The 16158-nt window shown below is 40.1% G+C and overlaps 1 protein-coding gene across 3 annotated transcripts; it reads left to right on the forward strand.

Moving 5' to 3' along the window:
• The first annotated feature begins 94 nt into the window (after positions 1-94).
• On the forward strand, positions 95-15485 carry TRMT6 (tRNA methyltransferase 6 non-catalytic subunit). Of its 3 annotated transcripts, XM_056342593.1 has the most exons (11): positions 95-239; positions 2462-2589; positions 3007-3116; positions 6062-6153; positions 6242-6325; positions 7524-7648; positions 8888-9252; positions 9503-9588; positions 12855-12957; positions 13041-13127; positions 14514-15485. In XM_056342593.1, the coding sequence occupies exons 1-11, from the start codon at positions 139-141 to the stop codon at positions 14685-14687; spliced, it is 1455 nt and encodes a 484-aa protein (XP_056198568.1). In that variant the 5' UTR covers positions 95-138; the 3' UTR covers positions 14688-15485. The 3 variants fall into 3 exon arrangements, with proteins under 3 accessions (XP_056198568.1, XP_056198570.1, XP_056198569.1); XM_056342595.1 differs by lacking the exons at positions 95-239; positions 3007-3116 and having other exon boundaries at positions 2460-2589; XM_056342594.1 differs by lacking the exons at positions 95-239; positions 2462-2589 and having other exon boundaries at positions 2607-3116; positions 4954-6153.
• The last annotated feature ends 673 nt before the right edge of the window (positions 15486-16158 follow it).

A 16158-nucleotide genomic window follows, 5' to 3' on the forward strand; every position in this document is an offset into this window, starting at 1 on the left:
CCCACTCTCCCTTTGCGCCGGCTTGCGCCGCCGCACTGCGCATGCGCCCCGCCCCCAGCCGGCTCGGCCATTGGTGGGCGGGCCCGGCCGCGCATGCGCACTGCCCTGCCGCGGCGCGCGGCGCGAGGTGCGGCGGCGATGGAGGGCGGCCCGGGCCCGGGCCCGCGCATTTGTGAGGGGGATTGTGCCGTCCTGAAGCGGGACGACGTCTTCAAAGCGGTCCCCGTGCTACGGCGGAGGTGAGGGGCCGGCCCGGGGTTTTCGATCCTATTTGTCGTCTTCCCCTCGGCCGAGCTTTGCGCCGCCCCCCCACCCCTCCTCCTCCCCTGAGGGGATGCAGCGGCCGCGAGGCCCTCCCGAGGGGAGCGGGTCCCGGTGCGGCGGGTGTGACCCCGGCTCTCACGCCGGGACAGTCGGAGGTAACGGCCGGTGTGACCGGTAGCGCGAAAGGTTTTGATGCCGCCTTAGTTCCTGTGCCCAAGAACCCGGCAGATCTCCTGGCTGCGGTGTTCGCTGAGGACCTGAAAGGCGTTTTTGCGCTGCCGCTGTCAGGCCGGTGCGGCTGACGGGGAGCGAGGGTGCAGCGGCCTGGCCAGCGCCTGTCACACCTGCCCCCAGTGGCGCCTCATCCTGCGGGCTGCAGCGCTGCCTCCTTAGCGGGGTTGGCTCAGCATCGCCGTCAGGCTGCAGGAAGGTGCTGGCTGTCGGCTCTGGGTGCTGCAGCTTTGGCGAGGATGCTATGAAAGCTCTCCCATTTCTTTTTCCTAGGCCAGCTGGCATAGCGAGAAGCGCCTGCACCCCAGCAGGACATGCCACAATCAGTGGACACAGCCTGGGCTCCTCCCATTGCAGCAGTCAATTTTGTAGACCAGTGTGTAGAAGTCAGTATTGGGTAATGTGGCCAGGCATCTGATTCAGTAGCATGGAGATTTAAAGGTGCTATGCTTGAATGAGGCTGGTTTAGAAATGGCATAGCTCAGACCTAGGAATTGGGAGTACTGGTTATTGACAGGCTAAACGTTTACCAGTAGGATCTGGCACCTAAATCAGGTAGTTACTCTGACAGCCTGCAGAGCATGCCAAGATCTGTTCATTAGGTCCTTCTTCAGTTTTTGTAAGAAAGAATAAAAAAATATTGAAGAGTAAATAACGTCACGGGAAATTAAATAACTCTTGCTTTAACTTTTCCTTTTCTATAATCTGATGAGGGTAAGGATGCTCCAGGACCATGAGACAATAGCTGTGGTTGGATATTCTGTTTAGAATGGTCATCAAAATTTGAGCACCTGCACACTATTTTTCATCTATTTAAATTTTCTCCAGTCATTTCAAGTCTTCTATAATCATTTATTAGCCTTTTAAAGTCTGGATTGGTAGGGATTAATAGACTTCATGTGAGCAAGTATAACGTTAATGTTTTATGAAAAGGATTTGGTAACGTGACAAAACTTTATTATGCTTTATTTAAATTCTGGAGTGTATTTGGGGATACAAATAGTGTATGTAAAATACATGCACGAATTGCATACTTCAGTCAGTAGAATGCTGGAAATAACAAAAGAACTCAACCTGTTTGCTTAGATTCAGAGTTAGTGGTGAGTATAATCAGAGGTCATAGTGGTAGCTTTTGATTCGGATGTGATTGTGGCACATACACTGGTACCAGTTTCATTTGACAAGATCAGCAGACAAGACCAGTTCCCTTCTGGTCAGCAAGGAAACCTTTGTAGGTCACCCTGAAAGTTAAAGGCTTTGGATCCTGTTTTGTGTGAAGAAGGAAAAATGTAAACCTTCCTTAGTGCGATCAAAATGAAAGGGATAGTAAAATCCTTTCTTTTTTTAAAATTTTTGTTTTATTTAAACATTTCTAGGCTTACAAGTCGCTCTCTGCTGTCAGTTTTCTTCATAGGCTTTTGGCAAATATTATTGCAAAGGAGCTTTGCAAAATACAGGTTCTTTTTGCAGTAATCTGCATGACCCAGCCTAGATTTAATGAAGTTTTAATTAATTTCATTCCTTGCGTTGTTCTGACTTTCTCTGTCAGAAATGGTACTGCATAATTCAAGTATTATAGCCTTATTTTATCTGCCATTTTGCAATTTTTTTGAACTGAAAAAAATATTTTTCTTACTCTGTGCTCCATTTAAGTTCTTTGTTCTTTTCCTAATCAGTTTCAGTTTAATGTGGTTTTGTGGTTAATTTCACTTTTTATGCTTGTCCTGGTTTTCTTCAAGGATATAGGTAAAAATGGCATATATCATTGAATCATTTAGGTTGCAAAAGACCTTTAAGACCAAGTCCAACCGTAAACTCAGAACTGCCAAGCCCACCACTAACCCATGTCTCTAAGTGCCACATGTGCACATCTTTATATGAAGCTATAGTTCAGTTTCAATTATTGTGGGTTTCAGACATAGTAAAAATAATGCTTTTAATATAATTAACTTCTTTATTATTTCAGAAAAATTATTTTTGAGAAGCAATGGTTCTATCTGGATAATGCCATTGGACATATTTATGGAACTACATTTGAAGTAACCAGCGGTGGAAACCTCCAGCCAAAGCAAGAGGTGGAAGAGACTGCCACAGGTATTACAGAGGATTGACTGGTGTTTGGAAAAACAAGTTCCAATTCATTTGTTTCTTTGATAATACCAAAGGTGATGGAAAAGCTTTCTATTAAATCATTTATTAACTTAACGCCACTTATATTCTTTCTGTCATGAAAGCGCATGGTTTTGTCTTGATCTGCTGTTTCACTAGTCCTGTAACAAATCAGCTTTTTAATATGGGAGAAAATTTGAACCTTAGTCTGGGTGCATATATATACTAAAGGTGTATTTTACATATTACATTTCATTGATTGCTTAGGCAATATTTTGCAAGGCCATGAAGCATGTGGGTTTAATCCTGAGAAGTCTGCTTTCTGTGAAACTAAAATCTATGTTTCTCCAATGTGAAGATATTTAGAGCTAGATTTTACAAATCTATATCCTTTTCCTTTAGAAACAAAAGAAGCAGGTACAGATAATCGTAACATAGTTGACGATGGAAAGTCTCAAAAACTGACTCATGATGACATAAAGGCTTTGAAGGACAAGGGTATTAAAGGACAGGTAAAAATAAGGTTTTGGTGTCATTTCTGTGCTACCTTGATGGTTATATTTCAGTTTATGAATTAGCCTATTCTTTTTATTGGTGCATAGACTTCAGTGCTTTTTCTTTGTTCTTCTGCTCAAGTCATGTTTTTTCTAAAGATCTGTTTTTACAAAAATGCAAAGGCTCTTTTCGTAGAAAACTTCATGTAAGGTTGGCAAATTTGTCAAAAGAAAGTAAAAGATTAATTTTTATAGCATCAAAAGTCATAACAGACAAAAAGAAATAACAACAAACATTAAGGAAATAGAGCTCGCATAATCACCTTTTAGTTTTGTTTGTTTATAAGATGCAAAATTATATTTCTATATTACAGATATATTAAAATTTTACAATAATTAAGCTGTCAAAGGTGTAGGAAAGGATTATGAATAAACACCAAAGTACTAAGAAATAACACTGTTTAACAAGTGTACTGTCAGTGTGCCTCTAGACAGTACCTACTGAACATGTGATGCCTGTGTTTTATCTGCACCTCAAAAGCTAAAAATATTGTCAAGAGATCAGTTCTGTTCTGTTAGAACACGGATTGGGTTTTACCCTGCACTTTGTCAAGAAGAAGTGAGGCCATCTTAAATGTTAATGAACCTTTCAAAAAGAAGTGAGGCCACCTTAAATGTTAATGAACCTTTGCAGCCAGTTCTGTTCTGCACGTGTTCTGCACAGGCAAAAATTCTCTCTTACCTTTGGTTTACCCTTTCTAATAAAAATAAGAAAGTGCTCCTGCTTACATCAAGTTCATCTCCTGTTTGCATCTGGCTGTTTGCTGCTGCTCTCTAGAGCAGCTGTTGTGCTTTTGCCTGCTTAATGTTGGATTGCTCTAAGGAGTTTGGGATGGTATTTCCTCTGTTTCCAGGGTTGTGCTGCTAGTTGTGTTACCTCTTTGAAAAGAACGTACTAATCAGTCTGATACCTTTGATGTTTTCTATTCGTTCTCATTATCTGTGGCAGATCACTCTGGCTTTTTTGTATGTCCTCAGTGTGTCTCTGCCATACATCTACCATACTTTTTTATCTTAGGTTATTAAAATATCCTACTTTGTTAACTCTGGTTTCTGAACTGTAGCCGAATATTCATTTTGCCTGTGTTAAATTAGCAGCAATAGACATTGTTCTTCCATAAGTGTCTGGTAAAATCTGAACTGTGAATGGCATGTCTTTGTGACACAGGCTCAGTTAGAGATGATTGTTATTTGAAATAAACCAACCTCAGTGTTAATGGGGCTTGATTTCCCATCACTTCCCAAATCCTTCCCAGGTCTTGAGGGATAGGTGTTAGGATGAAGACATGAAGTGGCATGTATTCCCAGGGCACTGCATAGTGCAGTGGCTTCCTTTTTGGCTTTTGCTTACCCTAAGGAAATATCCCCCAATTTCCTCACTGAAAATTTACTGGGGAAAAAAAACACCCGACCCAAACAGCCCAGACACTGCATTTAACTTTTTCCAAGAGTAAGGCAGAAAAAGAAAGATATGCTGTTTCACACCACTAATAGTGCATTTTAAGTGTTTGAAGAACTTTTAAGAAATAATGGCTTGAAAAGCAGCAATAGCAAGTAAGAAGTACTTGCACCACTGTATTTTGGAGCAGGTTCTTAAAGCACAATGGGAGATGCAATGTCTGCATTGAAAATACTCCTTTTGTCATTGCCCTACCGCTACCCTCTCCAAATTCCTGTGAGGCCAGGTTAGACTAATACTTTTCCTGCATGTTTAATAGAAACTTTCAATTTTAGCAGTTAAACGACTTCTGAACAACTGAAATACCACTCTGCAGCATTTGTTCTTCTGTTGCAGGCATGGGGACAAGTCCTGAGCAATGAAAGTTTTTTTTTCTTGGAGGTCTTAATGATCCCTCCAGCTGGAACCTGAACATATGAGGAAGAGTTGGATTGACAAAAGGAGATTAGAGTGAAGAGACCAGGAAACAAAAAATGGAATTCTGGGAAAACCTGGGAGGTAGAGATGGAAGAAGTCGGGGGGAGTATTGTAGGAAATAGTAAATGCTGAGGAGATAGACATTGTGCAAGGAGTTGGTACAGGAATCTAGCGCAGTTTGGGAGGCAGACAAAATGAAGTGGTGTAAGGGAGATGTCTGGTAAGTAGCAGAGTATAAGGGAAGAACAAGCACAAGGTGGAAAAAAAGATACCCTCAGAGATGGAGATGCTGAAGTCAGACAAAGAGACCCAGAGAAGGAGTTGGATTAAAGTAAATATTGCGTATGACATCAGGTTGTTTTGTTTTTGTAAAATATTTTTGCCTGTATAGCTTCACGCAGGACTTAGGGTACTGTCATGCAATCCAGTTACTATGGGGAATGTTAGCCCAACAGAATATATGTCAGTTGTTCTGTAATAACTGACAATAAACATAACTCAGCCTCGCTCTAAACACAGGATAATTAAAGTAGCTAATCACTTGGAGAAAGCAGTATAGTCTCATTTACATTGGCATGGGATAAGAATATTTAGGTACTGAGGCTTCACAGTAAGGGCTGAAGTAATGACTTGCTGATGCTGAAAGGAACAACCCTGCTTTTTCTTCAGTTCTGGCCTTACGAGTCTGCCCTCTCTCATGAGTTAGCTTTGGCACCTACCAGGCTCCTTCCCCACAAAATACCCCATTTCCAGGATAAGCGTTTTCAGCTTTATCATTTTTATGCTGGCATTACGTAGTTAGAGAACACCTAGAGACAAAAGTATATGATTAAATTTCTGCACATAGTCAAGAGTAGTGCCTCACTTGTCATGTTGATTAATAGAACTTTAGTTTGCCATTAATGGCAGTGGAAGGTAACAGTATACATGCCTCTACTGGAAGAAAATATTTCAAGTGTTTGTTTGAAAAAGTACTTTATGTGAAATGCACGAGAAATAAATACCAGCTATAATTGTCTTTTCCAAGGAAATAGTTCAACAGTTAATAGAGAACAGTACAACATTCAGAGACAAAACAGAATTTGCTCAAGATAAATACATAAAGAAGAAGAAAAAAAAGTAAGTTAATTTTAAAATGTGGAAAATACTTAGTAGTCCTCTAATATGTTGAGCTAAAAATAAGACTATTACTATGTGTTTCATACAGATATGAAGCAGTTATTACAATTGTGAAACCATCCACTCGCATTCTTTCAACAATGTATTATGCAAGGGAACCTGGAAAAATTAAGTGAGTTTCCATTTTGTTTTGTTTTTTTTTTCCAAATTATAACAGAAAGATATTTTAATATTCTTTAAAATACCTGTATTATACCAGAGTAGACAATACTCTCATTTCTTCTTTTTTTTCCTCTGTTAGTGGAAAGATTGCAAATTAATGAAAAATAATGTGATATAGAAAATGAATCAGTATGCTATTGCAGCAAAGAGGAAAACTCTTCTGCATGTAGTGTCAGCGTTTACCATTTCCCTACCACCACCGTCTTGCTAATTACCTAAGCAGACAGGCTTCTTGCATTTTCAGAGGTATCTCTTCTCTGGGTCAGTGCGTATTGTCTCTTGTTTTCTGGCTCAGTAATCAAAATAACAAGCCACCTGCCAGAAGCAGGAACTTTTGTCCTTAATGTGCTAGGGATTCAAAATGTTCTTCAGTCAGAAGTCTCCAGAATTTGAAAACTGGTTAATGCTGGGGGGCGGGAGTTGGGGGGAACAATGATAAGAGATCTAGCGCATTGGATTTTCACTTACCAAAATTAAATGATACGTTGTTACAGACATTGTTTAAGATGTACTGAATTCATTGGTTTTAAGGCTGAGATGCTGAGACTTAAAACCCTCACGTTTCTGTTATTTAAGGCTTCTCAAACCGTTTTCCTTCTCCTTCCCCCATCACCTTCGCTTGGCTTTATTTGTTGAGACTGGTTGTAATTTCCTTGGCCGTCGCTGAGTTTCTTCAGTGCATGCGCTGCAGTAAGTCTAGTTAGGTGTTGATCTTGGATTGCACATGGTGTGTGCTACTGCAAAACAGATGAAAATCATAAAGAAAACATTTAAGAATTAGGAAATGCATTCAAATACCGTTTGTTCTTTACAAAACTGACATGTCAGAGAAAACAAAAGAAGTTTAAAAATATTTTGTCTGACTGACACAGCATGAGATGTCCACTTCAGTATGCGCACCCTACTTTACATCCTGCTTTTGCTCTTCCCTGCTGATTTCTTGTTTGCTAATTTTTTGTTCTAATGCTTCTTTATTACTGGGTGGTTAATTTAAGTTTCCGCATGGTGACTCTGAAGACCACTGGTGCTGTTCCTGAAAATCGACCTGTAATCCAACTTTTTTTGACAGGCTCCTGAGCTAATGATACGCAGCATCTATAACTCTAAGAAAACTAACTTGATACATCTTAAACCCCTCTGTCTTCTAGCCACTTGCGATATGACACCCTGGCTCAGATGTTGACTTTAGGAAACATCCGTGCTGGCAACAAGATGATTGTAATGGAAACGTGTGCAGGCCTTGTGCTGGGTGCGGTGATGGAGCGAATGGGAGGCAAGTAACACGGTGGCTTTAGTAAGGAGCAGACTGAGGGCTTACTTGAAACTTAAGCGATGCATATCTCTGTGATACTGTGAAAAGGCATTATTTCAGAATACTTTCTCAGTTCAGAGAGACGCTTGTTTTTCTGTTGGAGAAAGCTGTATTTTGCGTATTTCAGTTGGATTTTTTTTCCCACTATTTAAAAAAAAATACAAAATGTAAAGTAGGTATCACTGTATGTAGATCTGGTTTTAATTTCTGTCTTAGCATAGTGACATGTTCAGAAAAGGCTGCAAGGAGTTTGTATGCATATTCTTCCCAGGCACGTGGGAAGTCCAGGAAAGTGAGTGGTAGAAATCTGAGATCGTGACACTGGAATTCAGAAAGCCCACAGCACTGAAAATGTTGTCATTCCTCTTGTTCTTTGCACCAGAGATTTAATGTCTGCAAAATGTATATTTTAAAAGTAGCATGTGACATTTTCATGTGCGTATTCTAGGAGAAGATCAACTTGGGTTTTATGTCTCAAACTCAGTTAATTAGTTTCATCATAAGTCATTCAAAGACACTAGACAGAGATGACAATTATATTCCAGAAGCCTAGAAAGGTAGGAAGTGTGATGTGATGTGCACCCAGATGTGCTGTTTGTTGGCTGAGAAGCACACAGGCAGTCATGCAATAAATTGGTTTTGTTTCAGCAACTTTTGGCCATAGGGATGCTTTCTGAAGTCAAATAAAGTGCAGTTTCAGTGTAACTATTGAAAAGTTCTTGTCAGTATGTTTAAACATCTGACAGCTCTTCCATCAGAGTCTGGATGTTGAGGAAATCCATTGCCTATTAATGCTGTTTAAATTAGCTTTTCTTTTTTATCAAAACCACTCCATAGTTACAAGTAACAAATATGGTAGAAAATTTGTCTTCTAATTGTTAATTAAATTAGCTTTTCTAAGAGTTTGTCACTGCTTACATGTTCTGTGCTAATCCTAAATACATGTTCAATACATGCATAATCTTTGAGTTACCTTGTCCTTTTGAGTTGCAGTAACTGTTGTCCTTCCAATAAGAATTTTCTACCGCAAGGCGTACTTCAGCAGCTTGTTAAATTTGACGAAGGTTAGATTAAGAGCAGGCAATTACTTACCTATTCTTAAATGAATGCTTCATTTAAGCATTTTAGAAAATTAGAAATTTGAAGCGATTTAAGAAATTCTGGCTTTCCAACGTATTTTTGATTCTTTTGCTTTCATAGGCTATGGATCCATTATTCAGATGTATCCAGGAGGGGGACCTGTTAGAGCTGCTACCACTTGTTTTGGATTTCCAAAAGCTTTTTTCAATAATCTTCATGAATTTCCTCTCAGCAAAGTGGATAGTCTCCTCTCTGGGACATTTTCTACAGAGACTCTGCCCTCAGAACCTGAAGATAATGCGCTAGGGGAAGAAGAAAGCAACGGAGTGACTGATGAGAAGCAGATTTCCCTGCAGGAAACAGAAGAGGAATCTACTACTGAAGCAGCTATGGAGATCAACCAAACAGAAGAGCAAGAAACAATGGACATCAATGCTGAAGATGTAGAATTTAAAGAAAACAAAGAAAAAGAAAATAAAGAAAATGTAAGAATATGTAAGAATATGTATTATGGCTATTCGAGTTTTACAAGGACTATATACTTAAAATTTTTCCGTCTGAATCGGGCGTGCTGAAATACAGCTTATTCAGGTGTTACAATGGAACTCTGGAGGTTGTCTTTTGTCTTACGTTAAGCCATCTAAGATGCCAAAAAATGAAACTTAAGTCCATGCAACAGTGATCCAATATATAATAACCAGTTGAAGTGCAAACTGTTTGTTTTGCTTTTTAAAGGTTCGGGAAAAGCAAAGAAAACAATGGGAGAGAAGGAAAAAGCTGATAGAAACTGCTGCTTTGCTGAGAGAGAGGAATGCTGATGGGTGAGTTTGTTTGTAGTCAGAAAGGTCTTCTGTTTGAAAACACATCTATAGAAAATAATTTCCTTTGAAACAAAAGCTTTATTTTAGGAAGACTATTTTGTTTCTTAATATTTACAAGCAAGCAGTCAGCCCCCGTGTGTCTTGGGTTTTGTTTGGTTCTTACCCAGTTGAGATTTTTTGTTATTTAAATGGTTTGAAATGTCTTGATCTAAAAGCCATAGTTTCCTGACTAGGTATGAGTAAACATTAACAAAAAAATAAAATACCTATTTTGTCCAAAGAGAAACAGAATCCAGGTAGAATTTAATACAAAATGACTGCTGATAACAATCACAGAATTCTAACTGGCAGAAAACCCCACAACACCTGAGGGTTTTGATTTTATTAAATTGTAACTAAGTTTGTTGCCTTGGGAGTTTGGTTCATTTGTTTTTAGAAACTCATCTTTTCTATAACTTTGTTTTACCTGCTTTAGCCAGGGTCAGTTGTTCCCAAGGAACAATTTAATGTGAAGATTTCGTATCATAAGTTTAAAACAAATACGATAAATAGATTCCTAGAAATTCGGCCCCACTGTAGTGTAAGTATATTTTTAGTGGTTGTGACTTTTTCACGATGTTCTTAGCCATTGCTGAACTGATTTAAGTTAATTGAATAACATTGATTTTGTTAATTTAATAACATTTCAAGTTTGTGTTTTCCTCCTAAGAATATTGGCTCACTAGGAATAAAGCTGTTCTGCTCGGATAAACTTTAGTACACATTTATTGGTTATGTTTAAATGCCTGTGTATAATTTTTGTTTGTATTATTATGAAATGTGTTAACTCATGTGCATTCATATTTTAGTATATCTCATCTAGCATATTTAAGTGGTAGAATTAGCCTTTTCTATAAAGATGCAGAGACAGGTCACTCTGGGTTCTCCTAAGCAATAAAATGGTAAAGGAGGTCTGTAAAATATACTGCACCTCTGCTCAGCGGCAGCAGCGCCACGGGCAGTGCCTGTGGATGACCACTACACTGCCTGAACAGTGGCTGTGTTTTGTTCTGGTATTACCCATGTCTCCAGCACCCATTGTTATAATTAATGTCTGTGCACGATTAGCAAAGTGAAAATTAGTGTATGGCTTTACTTGATTCTTCCTGTAGCGTAAAATAGTGTATTCAGTTTTTGTTTGAGTTCAAGGAAGCCTATCTAGCATTTGTCGCTTGTTCGTTTGTCTTCAATCACATGTACACTTCTTTTGCCCTTTGTAATGCGTGAGAGCTATAATAAATTATATACCTGAAGGGGTGAGGGATTTCTTGCTTTAGGAGGTCTTCGGTATGATGGGGAGGAGGGGAGTTCAGGCTGCCTGAAGGCGCTGTCCCAGCTGCAGTCGGGGTCCCCTACCTTGGGTCACCTGCCTTTTCTAGCCCACCGCTTGTTTAGACCAGGAGCTGCAGGGTGCTGTACTGCTAAGCCAGGAAAAACTGGCATGGAATAAAGCAATGCTTCAAACTAACAACTTGGCACAGGAGTGGAAGCAGGCAGGGAGGTTTGAGTTTTCGATTCCATATTCCCTGCATGCTTAGTTTTGTTTTGTTTTGCAAGAGAGAAACAGGGACAGAATAGGTGGAAGCTGGGTAACACTGGAGCTGGGGCACTGACCTCCGGAGAATTACTTCTTGAGGTCCTGCATTTAACAGTATGTACTATTTAATGTAGAAGATACAATTTTAGTATTTTTTAATTATTATTTTTATACATATACGTATATAAATTACAGAAATGTATATACTATAGAATAATTATTTAATATAACATTTTTTTATTAAAGTTATATTTTCTGTGCTGTCACATGGTAAAACACTGCTTGTACTGGATCTGTTTGTTCAGTTCCATTTATGAGAGCTGAAGTCTGTTGTCAGTCTTTGTGGGGGAAAAAGGAAGATACCCGTTAGGGATTTGGTATTCTTTTAAAGAAGACCTAAGACAGACTATTACATTTTTCTGATACTATGAAAGTGGAAATGCGTTTATAGACACTCCATGTGTTCAAGATTAGGCCACGCTCCCTTTCTCTCCTTCCCTGCTCTTCCTCTACCTCTTCTCCTCCCCTCTCACCCGTTACATTAATCCTGCACCCGGCCAGGCTGCCCGCTGACAGCAATATGTGCTGCCATATGAGAGCGCAGCAGTTGATTTCTCGCAGTCTCATCTCTTCCTTACCTTCCTGTTGTCTGGCCGAGCTCCTGGCAGTCGCTGCAGCGCTCCAAGCCTTCTCAGGCAGTCTGGAATCTTTTTTTCTTTATGGTCTGCTTGGTAAATTACCAAGCATAAATTTTTTGAAGTTAGGGTTTGAAGTAAATGGCCCACAAGGCCATGGCCAGCACAATGCCAAAATGAAACAACTGTGAAAGAATTGCTTCAGCTCTTTATCTCTGTTGTGTTTAGAAAATTGAACACCTGTTTTTACCTTGCTTTTGTTAGGTAAGTTTAACGGTGTCTCCAGCGCTGTATGTTCCCCTGGAGAACAAATGTTAATTGATGGGTCATCTCATAGGGTATTTGTGTACGGGAGAAGTAGTTTAATTAGCACATTCTTCTGCACAAGTATAACAACTAATTTGCTCCATCATTTCTTGCAATCTAGTTTAGCAGTGAATTTTTTTTATTAAAACTCCCTATCTGTAGAGAATCATAACCATCTGTAAGTCCAAGTTATGCTATGATATTAAAATGAGGATGAAGAATAAAATTTGAAGCCTTTAAGTTGGCAAGGACATAATTTATTTTTAAAAGATTTTTAGTCATGCCCGTTAAGGGATTGTTTTCTCCTTAAATAATAACTTTTTAATACAAAACTGTCTGTAATGAAGATTACCCAGTCTAAAGAAATCATAACTGAAGTTACCTTCTAAGCAACAAGTAGCAGTCACAAAATTTGAATTTTATTTGGACAATGGTCTTAGGGTAGAGAAAGCAGCATGCAAATTCTTGGGCCGTGAGAATTACTGTGGAGCTCAACCCAGCTGAACTGAGTGCTTTCTGCAGTGCGTTCAAGTATATGGCACATTAGGGAACAAGTGATTTATCCTCTCAATTATGCAAGTAGGAAATCATGATATTTTTTTGTCTTTGGGGAGTTATTAGAGCCATGAAAACATGCTGATTAGCAACATTTAAGCTATAATTGATTGCTGTGCTAAGTAGGAGAAAATGTCACTTGATGAATAGGTTTTAGAAGCAGAAAACTAATGTGTGTGAAATTTCTTTTGCAGCTTAATTGTAGCCAGCAAGTTTCACCCCACTCCTTTATTACTTTCATTATTGGAATTTGTTGCTCCTTCAAGGCCTTTTGTTGTCTACTGCCAGTATAAAGAGGTAAATCAAGTATGTTACTTCAGCTCTTATAGTTCAAGTTTAAGACTGTTCTGCTGTGTAACCTACTATTTGTTTTTTTTAAGCCATTATTAGAATGTTACACAAAGCTGAGGGAGAGAGGCGGTGTTATTAACCTAAAGCTGTCTGAAACCTGGCTACGAAACTACCAGGTAAGGATTACAGTAAATGGCTGTCAAAACAGCATGGGTGCTGGGGAGCGAAGCGCGCTCTGAAAATACGGGGTTTGAACTGACAGACGGCGCGTAACCTTGTGCCTTTGTTTTCCTGAGAGCAGTGGGAAAATACTCTGAAGAATTGTAATGCTTCATTGCAGGAATTTCAAATGGAAATATTTATTTTATTCTTACAAAGCATTTCATTTAAACATTTGCTGAAATATTTGCAGCACTGACAGATTCAGTAGTTGTGCTGCTTTAGTGGCTAGCCTGAAGTGAGGGACAATGTAATGTCGTGTCAGAGAGATGTAGCAAAGTATTAGAAGTGTTTATTAATTTCCAGTTGGTTTGACAGCTGGAAAAAAAAAAGTGTAATGTTAAGAATGGTGGTGACTTACACAGTTGATGCCTTGGAACTAAAGTAACAAGAAGTTTCTGGTCTGGGAACTGAACAAGATGAGGGGGGAAAACATCTCCACAGTGAAAAATGTCAGTTTGACTGACATTTTGAACAAGGAACGTTTGCAAATGTGGAGTACCCTCTCAGCTGTGGAGAAGCAGGAGCATGTCTGATTCCTAAGCAGCTCACCACCTCTGAAGAGGTTCTTGCATCTCACTAGCTTTCTCCTGCCCATAGGCTGCTGGAGTCTGTAAGGAATTATTATTGAGGGGATGACTTAATTCAGGCATGGGTGGCCACGATGAGTGACTGTTGATCAGGCAACCCAGTCAGGAGTGACGGGGAGATTCACAGAGGAAGGTGTTCACCAGGGTTAGGCCTGGCAAGGCTTCCTGTGCCCAGGTGCAGTTAGGAACAAGGCTGCGCCGTCGCACCGACACGAGTAAATCAGTTTAGACCTGCAGCAGCAGGCAAAGCAAGGAGGAGGCATAACTGAAGAGGAGATGTTTACAGAACGTCTTAACGTAGCGGAAGGTGGTGGTTCATTGCTGTATCTTGTCTTAGGAGCAGCTACGGAAAGATGATAGTGGCAGAGCTGGAAATCACTGTATTACTTAGTGCTGGTTTGTGAGGCCAGCTGCAGTCCTTTGCAGAGTACCCCAGTTCTGAACACATTAATGAGGCTTTCATGCACCCCAAACCTCGGCTTTGTCATTTTGCTGGAAATGCCATGGAGAAGTAATCAGTGGGGCAGCAGCCTGTGTTCTCACCTGTTTCTGTACCTGGTTTCTGCCACGCAGGTACTTTGCCCTTTGAAGATAAATCCACTTTCCAAATTACTGTTGGTTGTGGTGGCTGGAAAAACAAATTACATCTTACACTGTAAGCTTAAATGACACAATTCAGTGTGCACATACAGAGTGAGTCTTTACAGATGCTTGGGTTTTTGTTTGGTTTGGGGTTTGTGGTTTTTTTTAAAGGTCTTACCAGATCGAAGCCATCCAAAACTGACCATGAGCGGAGGTGGAGGGTACCTTCTGTCTGGTATAACTGTTGTCTTGGATAAGGGCAGATCTGATTCCAGTAATTTAGAAGCGCTGAAGACGGAAGAGCCATCATCAAAAAGGTGCAAAGTTCAAGACCTTCATTGTTAACGTTTGAAGAACTGATTTGGTTTTTAGATCTCAGGACTCTTTACTGTTAGCAAAATAACAAGTCTGCTTCCTGTGCTCCTGAGAGCACAGCAGTTGTGCCTGTCATCCGTCTGTCAGCAGAAAGCAGCGAACTGTGTGGCAGGGAGGGTTGTCTCGCTTGTTACCACTTCACATGATCAGAATGAGAAGAAAAACCCTTGGGAGCAAACACCACACTGAAAACACAGTAACTTTGGAAAGAAGAGAAGATGAGCGTGAGCGAAGGCATTCTGTCTGTCTGTTGCCAAAAGTGGAAAGGAAGCAGCAGGTTGTGCAAAGGTTGGGTCCGAACCAACGCGCCTAACTCGGCCTTCCGTGTTCCCAGAACAGGTCAGGGTTGAGCAGCACACGCAGTGATCTGCTCCCCCTCTGGGCACGGAACCACCTCTGTTCAGTAACTTAAGGAAGTAAAATAACAGCAAAAATCATAGGCTCTTCTTTCTAAAGGAGTGCTAAAAAGAGAATACTAATAGCACAACTTTACAGCATGACCCATGTTTTCCTGACGTACATACAGAGGAGAAAGTGCATGTTTGTAAATTAAAATACCAAATATTTAAACAATGTCTCAATTAGTATTGCCTGTCTTTTTCCAAAGAGTTGTTACTTGTTTTTATTTTAAGATGGGACTATTTTGAAAACTCCAACATGTATATATATGTATTCTACTGTTTTATCTTTCATGATGTGTAGCTTTTCTATTAATTTTTTTAACTTTGCGTTTGCCACTTCAATTAAACTGCAGGATGTTTTTCCTAATGAGATTCACTTCCTCTTCCTTCCTTTTCCCTCTTTTTGGAAATAGAGGTCTAGCAGAGGCCTTAGGAAGAGAATACCCTGGCTGGCTGCACGCCACTGAGCCCCCAGTGGGAGCTTTGGGCCCGTGTGGGAGTTCCTACAGCCAGCAGGACTTGGCTTCTGTTCTTCAGCGTAGGCGTCAGGGGAATGTGGAGCTTTGGGACCAGGCTGTCAGACTTCATCAAACCGTAACATTCTATATTTTGAGAAGAGTAATGCTCTTTTAGGACACCATTAGCTTAAAACAAACCAGGGTCATACTGTGTGTAAAGCAGCAGTTAAAAGCCATCTCCTAAGTGACCAGGTGCAGTGCATCTTCAGGTTTTTGTCTGCTCTGTTCTGGTTTTTGTAACCTTCTTTTCTTTTTTCTGGTTTGTATGGAAAGCTTTCCTTTTCTTCTCTTACTTACGTGAAAAAGCTGTAAATGGAGAGATTGTAGGTGTCACCATCTCCTCCCTATTCCACCAACGATGTGGACCTGAGAAAAGCACTTTGCCCCTCTCCCCTCTCCGTCCAGGGTAAGCGTTGCAAGTGACATGCAAAGAATAGAAATATGATGGGTGGGTTTTACTACTTTTTAAAAATTCTGTATTTCTCAACTTCTTTCAAGAGCCTAGTGGGGAAGGGGCAGGGA

This window comes from Falco biarmicus, chromosome 6 (genome assembly GCF_023638135.1).
Source record: "Falco biarmicus isolate bFalBia1 chromosome 6, bFalBia1.pri, whole genome shotgun sequence".
Classification (NCBI taxonomy): Eukaryota; Metazoa; Chordata; class Aves; order Falconiformes; family Falconidae; genus Falco; species Falco biarmicus.